Source organism: Pongo abelii, chromosome 4 (genome assembly GCF_028885655.2).
Source record: "Pongo abelii isolate AG06213 chromosome 4, NHGRI_mPonAbe1-v2.0_pri, whole genome shotgun sequence".
NCBI lineage: Eukaryota > Metazoa > Chordata > Mammalia > Primates > Hominidae > Pongo > Pongo abelii.
The window spans coordinates 177,554,348-177,574,579 of record NC_071989.2 but is presented as its reverse complement, the minus strand read 5'-3'; the positions used below and the strand labels follow the sequence as shown (position 1 = coordinate 177,574,579).

At 49.2% G+C, this 20,232-nt stretch overlaps 1 protein-coding gene across 2 annotated transcripts in view; it reads left to right on the top strand.

Annotated features, from left to right (window-relative positions):
- Positions 1-20,232, top strand: part of SLIT3 (slit guidance ligand 3) — a 634,924-nt gene that overhangs the window by 599,927 nt on the left and 14,765 nt on the right. For both annotated transcript variants that reach the window (XM_024247052.3, XM_054556205.2), the window contains 6 exons: positions 294-391; positions 4,538-4,677; positions 8,262-8,355; positions 13,865-14,002; positions 15,054-15,294; positions 16,876-17,006. In XM_024247052.3, coding sequence (XP_024102820.1) covers positions 294-391; positions 4,538-4,677; positions 8,262-8,355; positions 13,865-14,002; positions 15,054-15,294; positions 16,876-17,006 — 842 coding nt within the window. The remainder of the gene's footprint in view (positions 1-293; positions 392-4,537; positions 4,678-8,261; positions 8,356-13,864; positions 14,003-15,053; positions 15,295-16,875; positions 17,007-20,232) is intronic.

Below are 20,232 nucleotides of genomic sequence, written 5' to 3'. Positions count from 1 at the left end.
TGGGCTCTTGCCCTGCAGTTTGGGATGGAGAAGGGTGCAAATTCTGCGAAGTAGTGAGGCTAGAACCTGAACTCCTGGCTTCTCATCACTCTTCCCCTTCTTACTGTGCAGTGACTAGGGGTTAGGGCTCCCATGGGTGGGCTCCAAGTCACATAACAGGCCTTTCCTAGGGGCTCCTTGTTGTCATCTCCCCAGCCTCATCCCAGAGAATGCTGGAACCCCTGGAGTCCCCTGGGCCATGGCAGCCCCGGAAGGCCCCCTAACCAGGTGCTTCTCCCTCTTTTGCTCCTCAGGGCAAGGACTGCACTGTGCCCATCAACACCTGCATCCGGAACCCCTGTCATCATGGAGGCACCTGCCACCTGAGTGACAGCCACAAGGATGGGTTCAGGTAACAGCTCACCCCTGGCCTCCCTCACTGTATTAGTTTGCTCTCACACTGCTAATAAAGACATACCCAAGACTGGGTAATTTATAAAGGAAAGAAGTTTAATGGACTCACAGTTCAGCATGGCTGGGAAGCCTCACAATCATGGCAGAAAGCAAAGGAAAAGCAAACATCTTAAATGGCAAGAGGCAAAAGAGAGCTTGTGCAGGGGAACTCCCATTTATAAAACCATCAGCTCTGGTGAGATTTATTCACTACCATGAGAACAGTATGGGAGAAACTGCCCCTGTGATTCAATTATCTCCACCTGGCCCCACCCTTGACACTTGGGGATTATTATAATTCAAGGTGAGATTTGGGTGGGGACGCAGCCAAACCATATCACTCACCTTGGAGGGCTCCCTGGGCAGGCTAAAGAAGCAGAGGTACGACCAGCGAGGGGATGCCCAGTGCCCGTGCTGTGCTGGCCCTGTATGAGAATGATCTCAAGGCTCTTTGCACCCTGTAAGGGAAGTACAATTTATCCCCACTGTGCAGATAAGGAAGTTCAAGCATCAGAGGGACAAATCCTCTGCCTAGAGTTACATTAAGCATTGGCACAGGGATTTGAAACCAGGTCCCAACCTCGTGCTTCCTCCAAGGGAGGTGTCTGCTGCTGGCTAAAGTCAGAGAAGGATTGGGTGAAGGCTTAAAGACTGCCAGTCGGGCACTTCCACCATGCTTTTCTGAGTTATAAAATAAGTGGCATTGATTATATGCTCACTATGCCAGGTACCAACTAGTCAAGTATTTTCTCATTTAAATCCCTACAAACCCTATCCAGTAGGTAGGTATTATCCTCATTGAACAGATGGGGAAGCTGAGGCACAGAAATGGACTTGCTCTGGGTCATATCTCCTGATGCTCATTCCTGGATCTTCCAAGCCCACCTCCAGCCCTCTTTCCTTCCTGACATTAACATTTCAAGAAGAAAAGGGAATAGAAGTCACTTAGGTTTTTCTCCTCCCTGTCCTAGGAATGGGATTGGCTTCCACCCAAACCTCAGGACCCCCTTCCTGCTTCCCACCTTCCCCAGCAGCTTTCAGATGCCCAGTTTCGCTGGCCTGTGGCCCTGACCAAAGCAGACTGTTGGGAACAGGCTCCTTTGGCATCCCTGGTGAGCCAGTTGGGAGGCGGCAGCCCCTTGGTAATAAAGGCAGGGGCACCCCATGCCAAGCCATGTGTGGGTGTCTTAGAGCTCAAGTTGCAACCAATTAAATATCAAAAGCACTCTGGCCAGTGCTGCCGTGTGGTGTGGGGAAGAAATCAAATTCCAGGCTCGCGGTTCTCTTCCCCAGGGAACCCGCCCACCCACGTGTCCACCTGCCAAGCCAGCTCCATCAAACTCTGCCTCCTGAAAAGTGAAATTCAAGGCAGAGTTCCTTTTCCTGCCTGGAGTCAGCCAAACCACCCCCTCCTGCTGGCTCACATAGAGCAGGGGTGAGAAGAAACTGCAGGGAAATATGGAGGTGGCCACGGGGCCCCAGCCAGGAAACACCCCTCCAGGGCACACAGCCTGGGCTGCCCCACCCAGGCAAGGGATGGGGGGGTCAGATGAGGGAAGAGCTCCCCACTGCAGGCAACTGTGTTTCTCCCATCTCAGCTGGAGGTTCGGTTGAGCAGAAATATCTCATTTCCATCTTAAGTTGTTGAAGAGTTTCAGATGAACTGAAAATATTTTTAGAACTTAATGTAAAAGGAAAAGGGCCCAGATCTACAGGATCAGGGAAATGGGGTGGAAGGTTAAGGCAATGAGGCAGTTACTAGGGATGGGAGAACTCGCATGCAGTCCTCAAGGAGTAGAGAAACTCTTCTGCATCGGGCCAGCACCTGGTGGGTGAAGGGGAGTGGTGCTTGTCAGGAAGCTCCCGTTTGCTCCCCTCTTCCATTCTAGAGTAATTCCTTAGGGCTGCCATAATAACCACAGACTGGGTGGCTGTAATCACCAGAAATTTACTCTCTCACAGTTCTGAAGGATAGCAGTTCCAAATCAAGGTGTCAGCAGGGCCATGCTCCCTCTGAGCCTCTAGGGGAAGGTCCTTGCTTGTCCCTCCCTGGCTTCTGGTGTTCCTGGCAATCTTTGGCATTCCTTGGCTTGTGGCTGCAGCACCCCTCTCTCTGCCTGCATAGTCACCAGTGCTCTCTCTCTCTCTGCCTTCCCATGGCCATCTTCTTTTAGAGACATCTGTTACATTGGATTAGGGGTCCACACTCTTTTAGTAGGACCTCAACTTAACTAATTACATCTGCAAAGATCCTATTTCCAAATAAAATCACGTTCTGATGTAGTCGGGGTTAGGACTTCAACATATCTTTTTTGGGGGAACACAATTCAACCCATAACACGTCTTAGTCATCAGCATCACCAGCCTCCTCATACACATGCTTCTCTAATCTTGCTGCATTGCCTGCTCACAAAAACAGCAAAGGTTGGCAGAGCAGGCCACACAGAAGACCAACACAGGAGATGAGATCTGCTCTCATCCCCACAAACAACTCATGGCTCCTGGAGTCTCCTCGACAGCTCTCCAAGGTTTCCAATGAAGACAGGGAGACATCAGCCTCCTTCCACCCTGTCACTCCTTTAGCAACCTCTCTTTCCTTGACCAGCCACCATATCTCACTGCCAGGTAGCCCTAAGGCTCTGGGAGCCAAAGTAACTGGTCTTTAGAAAAACAAATGGGCAACACCATGGTTTAGGACTTTCAGAAACCTACCCTCTGTCTGGCTCTGAAGAAGTAGTCTTTTTCATGAGTGCCCAGAGTCCCTAACAGGAAAAAGGAATGAGTCATTTTGCTGTACCTCAAGAGCTGAGACCTGAGAGGCCCCTGGCCTTTTGTAGAAAATGTGATATGGTTTTCAGTTGTAGAAAGGAGACCAATTAAGTAGGATTCTAGGACCACTGAAATTCACTGCCTGTTAGCTGAGTGTAGTTTACTTTTTTAGCTAAATCCCAAGTCAGAGCAATCTCTGAAACCTGAAATTCCAGATCTGAAGCTGAAGCGCACACTCATGGATGGAGTGAGAATCCCTGACAAATGGGTTAGGCCAAAGAAAGATCGAGATTCATTGCAGCATTTATTTAATCAGATAGATGCTCACTCCACCCCCAACTCCCATCCCTTCCGCACGGCCTTTTTATCTGTTCTAACTGATCTAGCATGCCCAGTCCTGGGGATATGACCAAGATCAGGCAGAGATGCAGGCAGTTGAGGTTTTTATCCAAGAGATTTAACACTCTAGAGACAAGTGAAGGAAATGCATCTTGCCGCCCCACAGTGTTTGAAGCCAAGTTGACCCGAAGGCCTCACTCTTGGCAGGAGAGGGATCCTCCCACTCTAGCCTTCATGCCCCAGAAGCTGGAGGGGCTCAGAAGTAGCAAGAATACATGATGGGGAGAAATTGCATCCCTGAAGAACAGTTAAGGAAGTAGGGTGGTTTTGTGTAGAACTAAAGCTTGTTCTGAGCATTTTCTATGTGCTATGTACCCTTTTAAACATTTTGCTTGTATAATCTCATTCAATCTTCACAACCACCCAGGTCAAGGTCAAGCAGCTAGAATGTATCAACAGGAATTCATTCCCAGGAAACTGGGTGCAGAGTCTGGGACCTTGACCACTATATTCTGCCCACCCCCTCACACTGAGATAGAAGGGCTGCCTTCGAGTAAAAAAAATCATTTAAATGAGGATGTTTACTATGCTGTCTCTCTTTATCTGCAAAAGAGATTGTGCCTCAGAAGAGCCGAAGGGAGGGCGGTTTGGAGGACAGCTGGAGGAATTTAAGCCATATCCAGGAAACCACTTCCAGCTGGGGGAATAATGACACCGGCCTTGTTGGTGGACATTAGCCCCAGAGCGAGGCAGCCAGCATGGGCCAGGGGAGATAGAACATTGCCTGGAGATGGGGTTGGATGAAATGACCTTTTAGGCTCCTAAGGGTCTTCCTGCTTAGGACCCCAAGGTCTCATGTGTCCAAAGTGCTTTCTCAGATCTCCATCTGGAGGAAAAACTAATTGTATTTCCCACCCCTGTCTTCCTCTCTGCCACCCCAACTCACCTCTCTCCCTGACCCCTGACTCCCCTGCTCCCCACCCCTCACATCCCAAAGCTGCTCCTGCCCACTGGGCTTTGAGGGGCAGCGGTGTGAGATCAACCCAGATGACTGTGAGGACAACGACTGTGAAAACAATGCCACCTGCGTGGACGGGATCAACAACTACGTGTGTGTCTGCCCGCCTAACTACACAGGTAAGGATCTCATGACTGTGTGTATGGCGGGGTGGAGGGGTGTCGCTAGAATACCATTTTCTTAACTTCTTCCAGGGTCTCTCCTCTCTCCCTAAGGACAGAGACTAGGACCCCAAGACCATGTTATGCCAAGAGGGGCTCCCCAAAGGCCTGTTTGCTTCTCCATCTCCTCCACCACCAGCCACCAGCAAATCACTACTCCTTCCCACTTGAAACAGAGTCCCAGGCTCTTTAGCTGCTGTTCATCTCATTGCTGGCCATTACCTCCTTTAGGGCTCCTGTAGACCTAGTGGTGTTTGAGGCTGGCAGAGAGGCACTTGCATTGTGTTTATGCTTCCTTCAGGTCTAGTCAACTGTCTCTTGAAATCCACATTTTCCAGACACTCAGCTAGGAGCTAGGGATACAAAAATGACCAAGACAGAGTTCCTTCTCATAAGAAGTTTATAGTCAGGTGGACAGAGGCGTGGATTCATTAGAAAGAGAACATAACATCTATAAGCCCTGGGGGTTTGGGATCACACAGAAGGAACCTAACCCAGCCGGAGAATCCAGGAAGGCTCCCACAAGAGATCATTCCTCAGGAAGATCATTCCACCCACTCACCCCCCAAACACAATACCTTTATTTTCCTACATTAATAGCCCCTAAAAAGGACAGTTAAATATATCATTAGATTGTGAAGCAAAATGCTACCAATTTTGGTGCAAACACAGGCCGCTTTGTTATGAGATCAGCCAAAAGTAGCATATCCCAGACTGGAATTCCATGAATTTGAGGAAAAATCCCCATGAGACAAGAAGTTTGGGAAGCACTGCATATAATAATAACCTTCTTCTTGGTGTACCATGATACAAATTAGCATATTAGAGGTTCCGAAAATTCCTGCTTTAAAGAAAGCTGTTAAAGTTTGTTTAACCCAGAAGTTCCCAAACTTATTTGATCTCAGAGCTTCCCCCTTTCCCCATCCTTGAACACTATTCCCAGCCCAGAGATCCTGTGTTGCAAGAAGCGCTTTTAGGAAATACCAGCCTAAGGCAAGAAGAAAATGAGGAGGGGGAAGCTCAGGGACTCCCGTGTCCTGGACTACTGGAACCAGGCTTTTATGGCAGGAGTGAAGTGGGTGGTGGGAAGCTGTGGAAGATGAATAGAAGCATCCCTGAAGATGGCAGAGAAGGAAGCAAGTGGCTCCCATTGTCCCTCATAGCCCATATCTTTATCAAGCCTCCAGCCCATAGACAGTATCCCCAAGTACACTCTTGAAACTGCAGGAACGTACCACCACCAACTGAGAAAACCACTTGCTCTAATAATCCTGGGCTTCCTAGGACCCCAGACAAGCTTCTGTGCTGGGAGAAAGTGCATGGAAATCTGCTGTGGGGGCGGATGCGGTGGCTCATGCCTGTAATCCTAGCACTTTGGGAGGCCAAGGAAAGCAGATCACCTGAGATCAGGAGTTCGAGACCAGCCTGGCCAACATGGCAAAACCCCAGCTCTACTAAAAATACAAAAATTAGCCGGGCATGGTGGTGGGGACCTGTAATCGTAGCTACTCAGGAAGCTGAGGCAGGAGAATCACTTGAACCCAGGAGGTAGAGGTTGCAGTGAGCTGAGATCCTGCGACTGCACTCCTGCCTGGGAGACAGAACAAAAAGAAAGAAAGAAAGAAAGAGAGAGAAAGAGAGAGAGAGACTGCCTGACTGCTGAGGGGTTACCTCCCCTTCCATCTTTCATCTTCTGAGAGCGGAATTGTAGCCAAGAGTTGCATTAGCAACAGGCAACACTTACTGTGCACCTACTGTATACAGACTACTAAATTAGCCACTTAGAGAGACCAAGAAATCTAAGGTATGCCCTCAGCCCACAAGGGCTTCTGGTCCATGAAAAGAATCACTGTATAGAGTTGAGTCATTGGTCAAGAAGAATCAGCTTGGTGCCAGAAAAGAGATGACAGAAATCCCAGTAGTGAAAATGGAGAGGGCAGTGGGGCTCTAACAAAGGCTTTGTGGCAGGGGAGGGGCTTGAACTGAATTTAGAGTAGGCAGATGGGCAGCAGGAAGGTACTGAGGAGGCATTGATGAAGTGGTTTCCTGCCGCAGTTGATGCCTACCTGGTGTCTGCCGTTGACCAGGGTGCACTGCTGATTTGGTCCTTGCACTTTGGTCCTGAGAGTGAGTGCTTGTATAATCTCATTTAATCTCCACAACTGCCAACGTCAAGGTCAAGCAGCTAGGAAGTGTCAACCAGAATTCATTCCTGGGAAACTCAGGTACAGAATGAGGCTTTGTGGTTTGCTCTGTCCCAGAAAATGTGCAAGTCCCACACAGACACTTGTCTGCTTCTCTGGGTCTCTCCAGATGACAAGAAAGAGGAGGCTTATCAGGAACATAGTGCCTTCTGTGGTCTTGAGAGGCTGAAGGCAAAATTTGGAGAGAGAGGGGTTCAGTGCTCCCTCCCAGGACATGGTTGGGGTCAGCCTGTCCCCACCACAGCAAAGAACAGACTTAGGGACTATCTGTTATTCATTACCCTGCAGCCAGCCCTCTGGACCTACCTGCCTATACCCTGGGAGCAGGAGCTAAGGCAGCTTTCCCCACCCTGCTCCCACCCCACTCCTGGAGAGAACGTTCATGGTTAGACCTTTCCCTCTCTTAGATCACTCTCCATTTGGCTTGACCAAGTGGAATTTGAGGAAACCCAAAACTCGTATCTTAAAAGCTGGTGTTGCTTGGGAGCTGCTGTGCTGCCTTACCACCCTCCCCCACATTCCTAAAACACATTTTCAGGTGGTGTAAGCTTTTCAGGGCTTATCTGCAAGGGCCATCCCTGGGTATTTATGGCCTGTTAGGTATTTTGTAGTACTGCAGACTTCAAAGGCAATGTGTCTAGAGACCAGAACTTCAAATTCCTTTCATACTTCCTTCCCTGAAAAATCCAAGGGGCTTACTTATCTATAACAGGTGAACTGGGCTGCTAAGCCTTGTCTATGTCTCTGAAGCCTCCTCTGACCTCCTGGGGGAGGTTATGGATCCCCCTTGTGCTTCCACAGAGTTTGCCCTTCTGGTCACACCTACAAGTCTGTGTTGTAATTGCCTGCTTATTTGTAGATCTTCCCAAATAGGCTGTGGGTAGGACAGGACCTGGTCACTGTTGTGTCCCCAGTGCCTGGCACAGTGCCTGCCACACAGGAGGTACTCAGTAAATAAGTGTGGAATGAAAAAACAAATGAATAAGCATGGCCCAAAGTCAGGGCCAGGCATCCTGTGCTCTCAGCTGCACCTGCCTCTGCCCCTGCCCCTGCCCCTGAAAGATCAAGTAAAACAGCCAAATGGCGATGCTAGGACAGTGTCCAGGAGGACACCTGGAATCTTTCCGCAGTCACTGCCAAAGAAACCAAGGCAGAGGTGCAGGAGGATACACAATGAGTGAGAACGCAGGACTCCTGACGTCCATGCCCACCTGACCAGGGGCTGGATGAGTCTGATCTTCTGGCCAGGATATCCCCCCCGCCTCCAATACTCTGATCTTCTGGCCAGGGTATCCCTACCCTGCCTGAGGCCTGAGCTATCTCCCCCATCTGTGCCAGGTGAGCTATGCGACGAGGTGATCGACCACTGTGTGCCTGAGCTGAACCTCTGTCAGCATGAGGCCAAGTGCATCCCCCTGGACAAAGGATTCAGGTAAGACCTGGCTTCGTGCCCCCAGCACAGAGTCCATGAAAACTCTGCCTCTAACAGTCTAGGTTTTAGGCAGTCTCTGGTCTCTCTGCATGCTCACACTCTCTCTCTCTCTCTCTCTCTCTCATATGCTTCTCTGTATCTCTGATTCAGCCATGATCTAATTATCTCAGTCTGTTTCCCTATGCGTGCCTCTGTCTCTCTGTGGGTGTCTCTAAGTCTCTGTAGATAGACAGGTAGGTAGGGAGAGAGAGAGAGACAGAGACAGAGAGAGAGAAAGATCCACTCTTTCTCTTCCCTGCCCCTTCTTCCTTGCCTCTCCTCTCCTACCAACTTCCCAGTGCTCTCAGCATATCCCTCCTTTCCAGAGCTAAAGACGTAGAGCAATTCCACTGGGGAAGCAGAGTCTAAAGGGTATTTGGTCACCTTCTCCATGTGCAGCCTTTGCAGCATGCTGCCCCTCCAGTCTACAGCAAGTTTTCCAGCTTATGCACCTGTTGCAGGGGAAGGGGGCAGGAGCACTGTGGTCCAGCAGCATGGCCATTGGCGGAGCTGTCTCCATGGTGAGCAGCAGAGCCAATAGGAGCCAGGGGAGCACGTGAGTGGCCCTAAGGGTGGATGGAGAAGCTGCCTCAGGTCAGAAAGCCATCCAGCTCTTGAGGCTGAGGATCCAATGGCACTCCTGGGAAATCCCTCCCAGGCCCTGTACTCATCTCTTCCTTTCACCTTCCTTCATGAAAACTTCTGCCACTGCCTCTTCTAGAGAAGATTGTGAGACCCTTGAGACTGAGGGTTTTCTGACATCGAGAGGGAGATCCCAGAACTCTGTGGACAAAAACATTCTTCCCGACCCCAGTGCTGCCTTCTACACACAGCTGCCTCCTTCTACTCCCAGCAATCTCCATCCAACACCGGAGGGAAGCCACTAGCACCAAGGAGTCAGGGTTTTGGGAAAAGGCGGTCCGGGGCAACTGAAGAGACCCCAGGATGTACCCTTAGCAGACCCCATAAATGACCTTACAGAGCCTCCCCTAGGGATGAGGGCCCTGGGCCCAGAGCTCCATGCCTGTGCTGATGAGTCTTTATGGAGACTGCCCACCAGTGGCATCTTCAGCCTCTGCGGGGCAGAAGCTCATGCTCTAGGTCTCGATGGGTCCAGAAGCTTTCATCACCCAGAGTCTGTCCTGTTCTCAGTCACAGGGCAGAGAGTTCTCAGACTCTGGGGGTGTTTGTGACTATGATTCTAAACAGCAAAACTTAGGACTTCAGGGAACCCCAAGATCTCAGAAAGCCCAATCACAGAATCTTAGAAATTTAGAATTATAGAATCTCTGAAACTTGAACTTGTAAGCTCTTAGAATCTTAGAATCCAAGAAGCAGGAGTTCTAGTTGTTGCTCCAGCCAGCCCACCCATCAGTCCACAGATCTTGATTGTATGGAGTGTAGTGGGGATTGGAAGATGGTTTTGATTTGTCTCCTCAAGGCCCTTGCCATGGACCTAGGGGAAGATGATTTGACACTGAGCAAATATTTAGAAAAGAATGAAGTTCTAGGCCCCACGATTCTGGCTCTGTTGCTGGGGTTCTGAGGAAGGAAAAGGCTGCTGGAGAAGAGAAGCAGCCCCACCCCTTTAGGAGTAGAATGTGGGTGACCCTTGAGGGTGGGTGGAATTTGGATGGGTTGAGAGAAGGAAGGACGGCCCCACTGAGGGAAGAAGCAGCGAGTAAGTAAGGGTGACAGGCAGACATGAGCATGTCTTTTCTCGTGTCTTCCTTTTCTATTTTCACATCACAAGCCTAGATCTCATCACCAGGGGAAATGCCAAGAGGCTCTGGTTTTGCTCAATGAGACCAAATGAAGCTTCTGCCCTTCCATGTGTCTACCCCATTCCTATCTACCTCATCTGCCCCATGCCCCCTCAGATATGCCAGGTGGGACTTTTAGGCAGTCGAGTTACCTGAGTACAAGGGTGAGAGATACCTCACAGGACCTCCCCACCTACTTCCACCCCCCGGATTTGACGTTAGTTTACTGCTGATCTTTACAAAGTATGGGATACTGTGAGGGGACAGGGAAGAATAAAGGGGCAAGGGGTGGGAAGACACGTGTAAATGCAAACATGAACTCAAAGCAGAGCAGGCTGGGTATGCCCGGGAAGGGGCAGGGAATGGGGATCTGCCCATGGAGAGGAGATAAATTGCCTCTTGGCTGAGTGGACAGCAAGCTCAGAGGACACAGGCTTACACCAGCACTGGTCAGAAGTGGTCTAGGGGCCACCCTGGCCAACATGGTGAAACCCCGTCTCTACTGAAAATACAAAAATTAGCCAGGTGTGGTGGCACACTCCTGCAGTCCCAGCTACTCAGGAGGCTGAGGCAGGAGAATCGCTTGAACCCAGGAGGCGGAGATTGCAGTGAGCTGAGATTGCACCACTGCATTCCAGCCTGGGTGACAGAGCGAGACTCTGTCTCAAAAAAAAAAAAAAAAAAAAAAAGACGTGGTCAAGGGTGCAGGTGTGGGGCTGGAGTGCTGCAGAGCTAACACTGCCAGGTTTTTATGATCCCCAGAACTTATTCCTAGAAACCTCTATTGTAACCAAAGTCCCTTGAGTTCTAAGACAATATAGGAAAGAACAAAATCAGTCTAGCTTTCATAATCTCGAGATACTGTATTTATATGTGATGTCATTATCTTGAGAAGGTCTACAGCCCAGCTCAATAATGTTAGTTTTTCATTAAAATGTGTTTAAATCAAAAATTATTCTTCCAGTGCAACATTTTATCATTTTATCTCCCTCATCTCCCATCACCAAACAGCTCATATCCTATGGCAGCCTATAGGGATATTAGCCAAAGAGATAAACAGTCAGGGTGACATTTGCCCAGGTGTGAAGATGTTTATCCTTGGAGTTCTCCTTGTACGTTCCCTCCCTCAATGAGGTCTCAATGAAGGGCAGATACTACCTGTCCATAATACTGAAAATACCAATGGCCAAAAGAAAGATCACAATGACTAGCATGTACTGCTAACTTATTCTTTGTCAGGCAAGGTATATTATCCAACATCCAACAATCTTAGAATGTAGAAACTCATTCATATTTTATGAGGCTCACTGAGGTGGCATAAGCCACCTCCACGCACACATATAAAGGGGTGGGGCTGTGAATCAGTCTGGGCCTGACTGATTTCTCAGCTAAATCCAGAGACTCCAGATGTCCTGGAACCAAGGACAGCATGTGGTTACTCCCCCTTGTGCAGAATCAGTAGACCCAACACATATTAAACTGCATACAACTTAACTAGAAGAAAGATAAAGGCAAGCATTTGAGAACAATAGAGAATGCAGGTTATAGCACTAGCTGCCTCTCTTTAGTTGATGGAGAAGTATCATATAGGTCCTTGCTACCAGAGGGTCTTGAACCAGCAGCATCAGCATCACATAGGCGTTTGTTAGGAATGCTAGTTCCCAGGCCCCACCCAGACTCCCTGAATCAGAAAACACATTTTAACAAGATCCCTGGGTGTTCTGTATGCTCATTAAAGTTTGAGACTTGCTGGTATTGAGAGGGCTGTAGCATTTTAAAAGAAGAAGAAGGTCAACACATTTGCCTCCCGACCTCCACTGCTTAGTCTGAGAGTGAGAATAGCTTCCCTAATTCCTAATAAAGATCTCACCAGTAGCCTTGAAGTCCAGGCTTAAAATATTGGATTTTATCCTGTAAGTATTGGCCAGCTATTATTGCCTTGGAGAAAGTCAAATAGCTTAAGTTGCTCTGCAACTACTTTTTAGAATTCAAGAGACACACAGATGCCTACCTGGGCCAAGTTTAACACAGTAGCAGAAGTATACATGGTGCTGTATTGAGCACATGCCCCTCGAAGGCATTCTCAATGTGTTTCCTTAAAAGACTGGTTGAACATGTAAGTTTGTACTTCTAGTGCAGCAATAGGTTATGTATTTCAAATTTGCCAATCAAGTAAAGGTGCATTGGTCAGATCTTAGCGGATTTCAATTTTTGAGCATAGGCCAGTAAGTCCTCGGTTTCAGGAACTTGTTCCAGTCAAGGACATATCACCCCCTCCGTGTCTTACCTAGCTATGAATCTATAGTCTGCATCATGCTCTGCCAACCACAATGATGCCAGTGGGATTACCACTTGTGGATTCCACCCCACTTCTATCCATTGCTAAAGAGGATAGGGATGAGGGAGGACCATTCCTTTGCCCTGATTCTTCCATGGGGCTGCTTATAAGACAACCTAAGAGTTCAGAGAGCTTGCTTCCCTCCCCACCCTCACCTCCCTGCCTTTGTCACCTCCTTCTGCCATGCCGCCTCCTCCTCTGACTTGGATAGGTTGTGGCTATTATTTTTACTCTGCCCACTAGAATTCAGCTGTTGGGCCCAGAAAGGTACACAGGCTTTGCTGAAGGCAGAAGCGCCAGTAAGCGTTTGCTTATATGTGCCTGTGGGTGCACCTAAGCCTCTGTGACTCAGCCCCTCAGTGCCTTCAGGTGTGTTTCTATGCTGGGATTTTGGTTGAATGTTGCCCCAGACAGAGGAGCCCAGAGATGCATGTTTCTGGCCCACACTCAAGGAGGCCAGGTTTTAGCTGGGGCAGCTTCCTCTGGCCAGGTTTTAAACCTTGCCTAGAAGGGGCGATAATGGAATTGCTGACGCACTGCTCTTTTAGGAAGGGCCAGATTGGTGTGCAGGGCCTGGGGTGGAGCAGGTGTTCCCATCCTCTTGCCCAGGTAATATGAGCCACTTATTAAGGCAGAAGAGATTTTTGCCTTTCTCATCCTGGTCTGAATCTCAGAGTGCAAATAGTATCGTATTCCTCTTCATTCATCTTCTACATGTCATGTTGAATATTTACTTAATGTTTAGTGCACTACACAAAGCATATCATATCATTTTTAAAGAAACCATAAGAGGTGGAGTTATTTATCAATTGCATTTAAAGATGAAGAAACTGAAACACAGAGAGGTAATGAGTGACTGACCCATTTAGAACAGTTTCTGACACGCAAGTGTAAACTAAGTATTATCACTCGATGGGGGTGTGGGGGTCCTCAGGGAAGTGCCTACAGTGCTCTCTGCCCTCTGGTTTCTTCCTTACGATGGAGTATGGTAGACCCTCCCTTACAGGGTCCTGAGAGGCCTCAATGAGAACTCAGTGAAAGGGGCATAGCACAGTGCCTGACCCAAAGGAAGGACCAAACTGAACGTCAGTTTCATGTAGGAAGTGGCAGATCCAAGCCAAAAGCTGGATGAGTCCAACCCTGTGTTCCTCACCCTGGCTCTGGAACACAAGACTCGCCCCACCATGAATGGAACAAAGGCCATGGGCCACTAGGGAAACCTGCTGTGGAGCCAGGCTTTGCAGATCCCAAAGGAACTTGGATAGATAGAAGAGATGGGGAGAGGCCACCTGCTGAGGGGGGCTGGAGAGTGACTGCCTGGAAGCTGGCCTTGCCTTGAGGAACGGCCTTGCCTCTGCCTATGTTCCAGGTGCGAGTGTGTCCCTGGCTACAGCGGGAAGCTCTGTGAGACAGACAATGATGACTGTGTGGCCCACAAGTGCCGCCACGGGGCCCAGTGCGTGGACACAATCAATGGCTACACATGCACCTGCCCCCAGGGCTTCAGGTAAGGCAGGAGGGCACCTCAGGAAGGAGACAGCCTGAGCCAGGTGGCAGGGGCTGGGGCTGACTGGCTAAGGTGGCCAGGATGAATACTCAGGCCCAGGTGGCTGTAGCCCTGGTTCTGGATGATGCCTTTATTCCCCTGACACCTTTGCAGTCCTTACATGTCCCCATGAGGGAAATAGAGCAGGTATTGGTGATCCCACATTGTAGATGGGAGAAGAGCTACTTGTGGCAACTCCACGTGAAAGCTGAGCTTAGGTTCAGCTCATGTAATGTCATGCTTGGGTAGGATTCCATCTAATGGAAGATGCCACCATCTTGAAGCCCAGCTTGCAAGGTGGAGGTAGCCACATGGCCACACTGGCCAGAATCTTCTTTCTAGGATGAAGAACAAACATGATGGTTCCTCAGTGGTAACCTCTATTCTACTTCTGTTGCTATGAATTTGGCTACTCTAGATGCTTTATATAAATGGACACATACAGCATTTGTCCTTTGTCGGGCTTATTTCACTTAGTATATAATGTTCTCAAGATTCAACCATGATGTTGGGTATGTCAGAATTCCCTTTGTTTTTACTGCTGAACAATGTTCCATTGGATGGATGCGCCACATTTTGTTTATCCATTCATCTTTCCATGGGTAGGAATGTGCTCTTTTAAGAAATCACACCCAGGCAATTCTGATGACACTGAAATTTAGGGACCTCTACTCTAGTCCAACTCCATGATTTTATTTCTTGGAGCTGGAGTCTTGCTCTGTTCCGCAGCCTGAACTCGCACTCCTGTGCTCAAGCGATCCTCCCCTGTAACTGGGACTACAGGCTCATGCCACCATGGCTACCCCAACTCTCTTAAAAATGGGAAATATGGGACTTAGAGAAGGAAAAGGTCTTGCCCCGGTTAGTGGCAGGGCTGGAACTAGCCCCTAGAACTAGTGTCATTTCCCATCTCACTCTACCTCTCTGCTCGAGGTTCTTTGGCCTGAGTAACTGTGATTGTCTCCTCTTGGCCATTCTCCCATCTCCCTCCCCATTCTCTCCCGCCTTCCAGTGGACCCTTCTGTGAGCACCCCCCACCCATGGTCCTGCTGCAGACCAGCCCGTGCGACCAGTACGAGTGCCAGAACGGGGCCCAGTGCATCGTGGTGCAGCAGGAGCCTACCTGCCGCTGCCCACCAGGCTTCGCCGGCCCCAGATGCGAGAAGCTCATCACCGTCAACTTCGTGGGCAAGGACTCCTACGTGGAACTGGCCTCCGCCAAGGTCCGACCCCAGGCCAACATCTCCCTGCAGGTGTGTCCCGCCCTGCCCTGCCCTTGGAAGGACCTCAACATGCCCACAAGCTCTGATTGTTCAGAAAATTGCTGGAATGCCCCATCTTAGCAGTAAAGCACCATCAGGGACAACACTCAGCTTGAGGACACCTGGACCCATTCATCCAGAGAGTTCTATAGATAACTCCTGACCAGCTCTTGCTGCAAACTGCAGCCCCCACTTCCAGCCTCATTCACTCATTCCTCCAGAAAATATGCATTCAACTATTGTACAGCAGACTCTGTGCTGCAGAATTGGGATTCAGTTCAAGACAGACAAAACCCCTTGTCTGAGGCCCATTCACTAATCCAAGAATCTCATTCCGGGTGGCTGGCTGTGAGTACAACTTCTGAAACCAGCAACTTTCAGCCTTGGCAATACTTTAGAATCACCTCGAGAACTTTTTAAATTATCTTTGGCCAGGTGTGGTGGCTCACGCCTGTAATCCCAACACTTAGGGAGGCTGAGGCGGGTGGATCACTTGAGGTCAGGAGTTTGAGACCAACCTGGCCAACATGGTGAAACCCAGTCTCTACTAAAAATACAAAAATTAGCAGGGCGTGGTGGTGCATGCCTGTAATCCCAGCTGTTGGGAGGCTGAGGCATGAGAATCACTTGAATCTGGGAGGCAGAGGCTGCAGTAAGCCGAGGTCATGCCACTGCACTCTAGCCTGGGCAACAGGGCAGGACTCTGTCTCAAAAAAACAAATAAATAAATAATAAAATTATCTTTGCCTGGGCCCCACCCACAAGAGATTCATGTGTAGCTGGTCTGGGGTAAAGTCTAGACACTGGAATTTTTTTTTAATTCCCCAGATGACTCTTAGCATAGTGCCTGGTTCCTAGCAAACATTGAATTAATTATCATTGTTAGCATTTTCTTTATAACTCTTATTAGCCAGGTGCAGTGGCTCACACCTATAATCCCAGCGCTTTGGGAGGCCAAGGCGGGTGAATCACTTTAGGTCGCGAGTTCAAGACCAGCCTGGTCAACATGGTTAAATCCTGTCTCTACTAAAAATACAAAAATTAGCAGGGTGTGGTGATACACACCCGTAGTCCCAGCTACTCAGGAGGCTGAAGCACCAGAAACGCTTGAACCCAGGAAGCGGAGGCTGCGGTGAGCCAAGACTGTGCCACTGCACTCCAGCCTGGGCCAAGATTCCGCCTCAAAAAAAAAAAAACAACTTATTATTCTACTTCATACAGAGAAAGCAAAGAAGGGCCTGAACTTGGGCGGGATCATGTTACGCACCAGAGGGAGAGGGCAGATTAGAGTTCAGGCCTCCTGACATACATAAATATATGAACATAGTGGTGCACAGTGGGCACTCAGTAAAAATGTGTTGAGCTGGTTTGCTCAGTCAGCACTTGCTGAGGTGTAAGTCTAGGCCTTACCTTCTGGGGATTTACTGACTAGGTGGAGGAGGAAAGATGGACGTGAATTTAGACGCAGCACAGATTCAGAAGCTGCTGCCTGGAAGAGGGCTCTGTGAGATGGGCAGGGAAGGTTCAGTCTCAGGTAAGCCCTTACTAACACGCCCCGGCTGCTTTCTCCAGGTGGCCACTGACAAGGACAACGGCATCCTTCTCTACAAAGGAGACAATGACCCCTTGGCACTGGAGCTGTACCAGGGCCACGTGCGGCTGGTCTATGACAGCCTGAGTTCCCCTCCAACCACAGTGTACAGGTAAGGGCCTCTCTCCCTCCTGACCCACTGTGTGTTCCTCCACATCCTTTTGCCTCTGGGCCTGCAACTCAGAAAGGGGATTCAGGAGAAATCGGGTGTCCCTTCTCCCTGCCCCTACCATGCACATGCGCGCACACACACACTTCCTCCTCGCCGAGTGGTGAGTGGGAGGGAGAAAGGCGTGTCAGAGGAAGAGGCAGAGGAAGGCAGGCCCGCAGAGGGAAGGTGACACCTCATCACCATAAGATAAACGGGCAGCTGGCTACTGTGCGGGAGTGTGCGCTGCAGTGGGGACGAAGCTGCTTAATGAGGTGCCCTTTTCAAAATGTCATCTTAATCTTTTATTAGTTTAAGAACAACAACAGGGCACAATTAGCATGCAACTCAAGGCGAAGAAACTCAAGGGCACTGAGGAAGCAGGGCCACCCCTTAGGTGACTTTCAAACCGTCCTGAAGGGCAGCTTTTCCTAAACTTCAGCCTCTCCAGCAGCCACCCTGGCTTGTGTGTGACGGGTGTGGCAGCTGGACTTTCACTTCAGATGCTGCCTTACAGCAACTTTTTTTTTTTTTTTTTTTTTTTTGAGATGGAGTCTTGTTCTCTTGCCCAGGCTGGAGTGCAATGGAGCAATCTCAGCTCACTGCAACCTCTGTCTCCCAGATTCAAGCAATTCTCCTGCCTCAGCCTCCCTAGTAACTAGGATTAATTACAGGTTAATTAATCCCTAGTAACTAGTAATTAATCACTAGTAACTAGGATTAATTACAGGTTCATGCCACCATGCCTGGCTAATTTTTGTATTTTTAGTAGAGATGGGATTTCACTATGTTGGCCAGGCTGCTCTCGAGCTCCTGAACTCAGGTGATCCACCCGCCTCGGCCTCCCAAAGTGCTGGGATTACAGGTGTGAGCCACTGCACCCAGCCAACTACTCACTTTTTGCATATAGCTGCTCCTTAAGGAATGATCATCTGGGGAATCACAGATACGCTAGTTGGATATGTTCGATTTTTTTCCACTTCTCAGTAAAATAAATACTAAATATTAAAATAAAAATTTAGTTATAAAGATTTTTATAATAGTTATGAAAATGACTACTAAAAGTTAAAAAGGTCTGTGTCACACCTAAAATCATGTCAAACTACCAGTAGAAGGAGAGCCAAACCTTAGGGAAACCACAGTACAAAACAGAGGCCACACTGTCCCCTCAGAGGCAAGAGCACATTTCATAGGGATTGGCGAAGAGCTGCAACTTTCAGACTTTTTTTCCCCTGCTAACTAAATCTTTTCTTCCATTAAAATCTTATATTGAACTTAAGAATCGTAAATACTTAGAAGTAAAACCGCTCTGCAGGGTTGAAGCAAAGATCCCCCCTCCACACACGCTGTTGTCAAGGCCCCTGATAAATCATCCAACAAACCCAATTTGAAAGCCATTGGTTAAAACCAGTGGTTCTCGAAGTGTGGTCCCCGAGGCAGCAGCACCAGCATCACCTGCAGACATGATAGAAATACACATTTTCAGACTCTACCCCAGAACTACTGAATCCGAAACCCTAGGGGTTGGCCCCAACACACCTGTGCTTCAGAGGGCCTTCCAGGTGATTTTAATGCACAAGTCTAGGAAACACCAGTTTCCACAGGAAAACTTCCTGCAGAAAGAGCAGTCTGAGTTGGGCCTTGAAGAAAGGGAAGAACTTGTGAGAGCAGAGAGAACAGGTGGGCAAGCCATGCTGGGAGGTCAGCAAAGACAGACGAGGGACAAGGAAAAGGGTGTTGACCAGAGCAGGAGGCTCCCGGTGGAAGGTGGATAAAGACCAGGCAGTTTAGGACAGTTGGCACAGTGGACACCAGAGGAAAGAGCTCACCCTGGTGGTCTCCCTAGAGCCTGGGCCGCCTAACATCTGTGTCCCTGGAGCCACAGGTCCTGGACAAGTGGAGAGGACAGAGAGCCAAGGAGGCAGGGCCAGGGCAGCCTGTGAAGCATTTGCTATCACATAAATCCAGATGTGAACAAGTGATTCAGCCTCTTTGTGCCTCAGTTTTCCCCCCTTCCCCTTCCCATGTAATGTGAGCAATAGCAGGATGTACCTCTTAGGGCAATCACTGAGGGTTGAAATAACACTGGAGGAAGTGCTTGGCAAATTAAGCCTTTACACAGACATGTCAAGGACAGAAGGTGAAAGCCAGGCTTCCAAAAGCAGCTGAGCCCTGCCCTGAGCCAGGGGCCTTCCCAAACAGAGCCCAGCCTTTGCCCTCTGCGGACGTTAGCTGTCAGGGCTGGTGATTTGGTAGAAGGCTGGTGTGGGTGGTAGGAGTGTCGCAGCACTGTGCTGAGTTATGAAATGGAAAGTCAGAGAATTGCTGTCCAGAAGCTGCTGTCAGGGAGTCGTGAGTTTGAGCAGGTAGGTGGCCCTGGAGAGACACCAGGCTCTGTCTTAGCCATGGGGAAACCAAGCTAAGGATGCCCTGGCACTCCTGGCCTAGATCTTCAAGCTGAGCCTGTAACAGATCTTTAGTACCCTTCATTCAGTTTACAATCCTCAGGGGCCCAAGGCTCTAGCAATTCCATATTAAAATGGTTTTGCTTCCAAACACTTTTCCCTGAGGCAGCCCTGTTTCTGTTGCCATTAGTACACTCTCACTCATTCCACATCTACCAGGCCCCATGTTTGGGCCAGACCCTGGGCTAGGTGCAGGGGCCACAGAGTTAAACAAACACAGTCCAGGGAGGAAGACACACATATCAACAATGTGTGGTTCCACAGCAGAATCAAATCATTCTCACTGGAGACACTGGTGTCATGCTACAGGAACACCAATGATGAAGCAAAGTTTTTTTGTTTTTTGGGTTTTCTTGGAGACAGTGTCTCACTGTGTCACCTAGGTTGGAGTGCAGTGCCATGATCACAGCTCCCTACAACCTTCACCTCCCAGCCTCAAGTGATCCTCCTACCTCAGCCTCCTGAGTAGCTGGGACTGCAGGTGTGCATCACAACGTCTAATTTTTGTTTTTTTCTGGAAGAGACAGGGTTTCGTCATGTTGCTCAGGCTGGTCTTGAACTCCTGGGCTGAAGCAGTCTGCCCACCTTGGCCTCGCAAAGTGCTGGGATTACAGGTGTGAGCCACTGTGCCCACCAGGAGCAAATATTTTTGCTTGGAGGACCTTGGAGGAGGAGGTGGTGTTTGAGCTGAGACATGACCTGTGCCTCAGAATCATTTTCTCAGG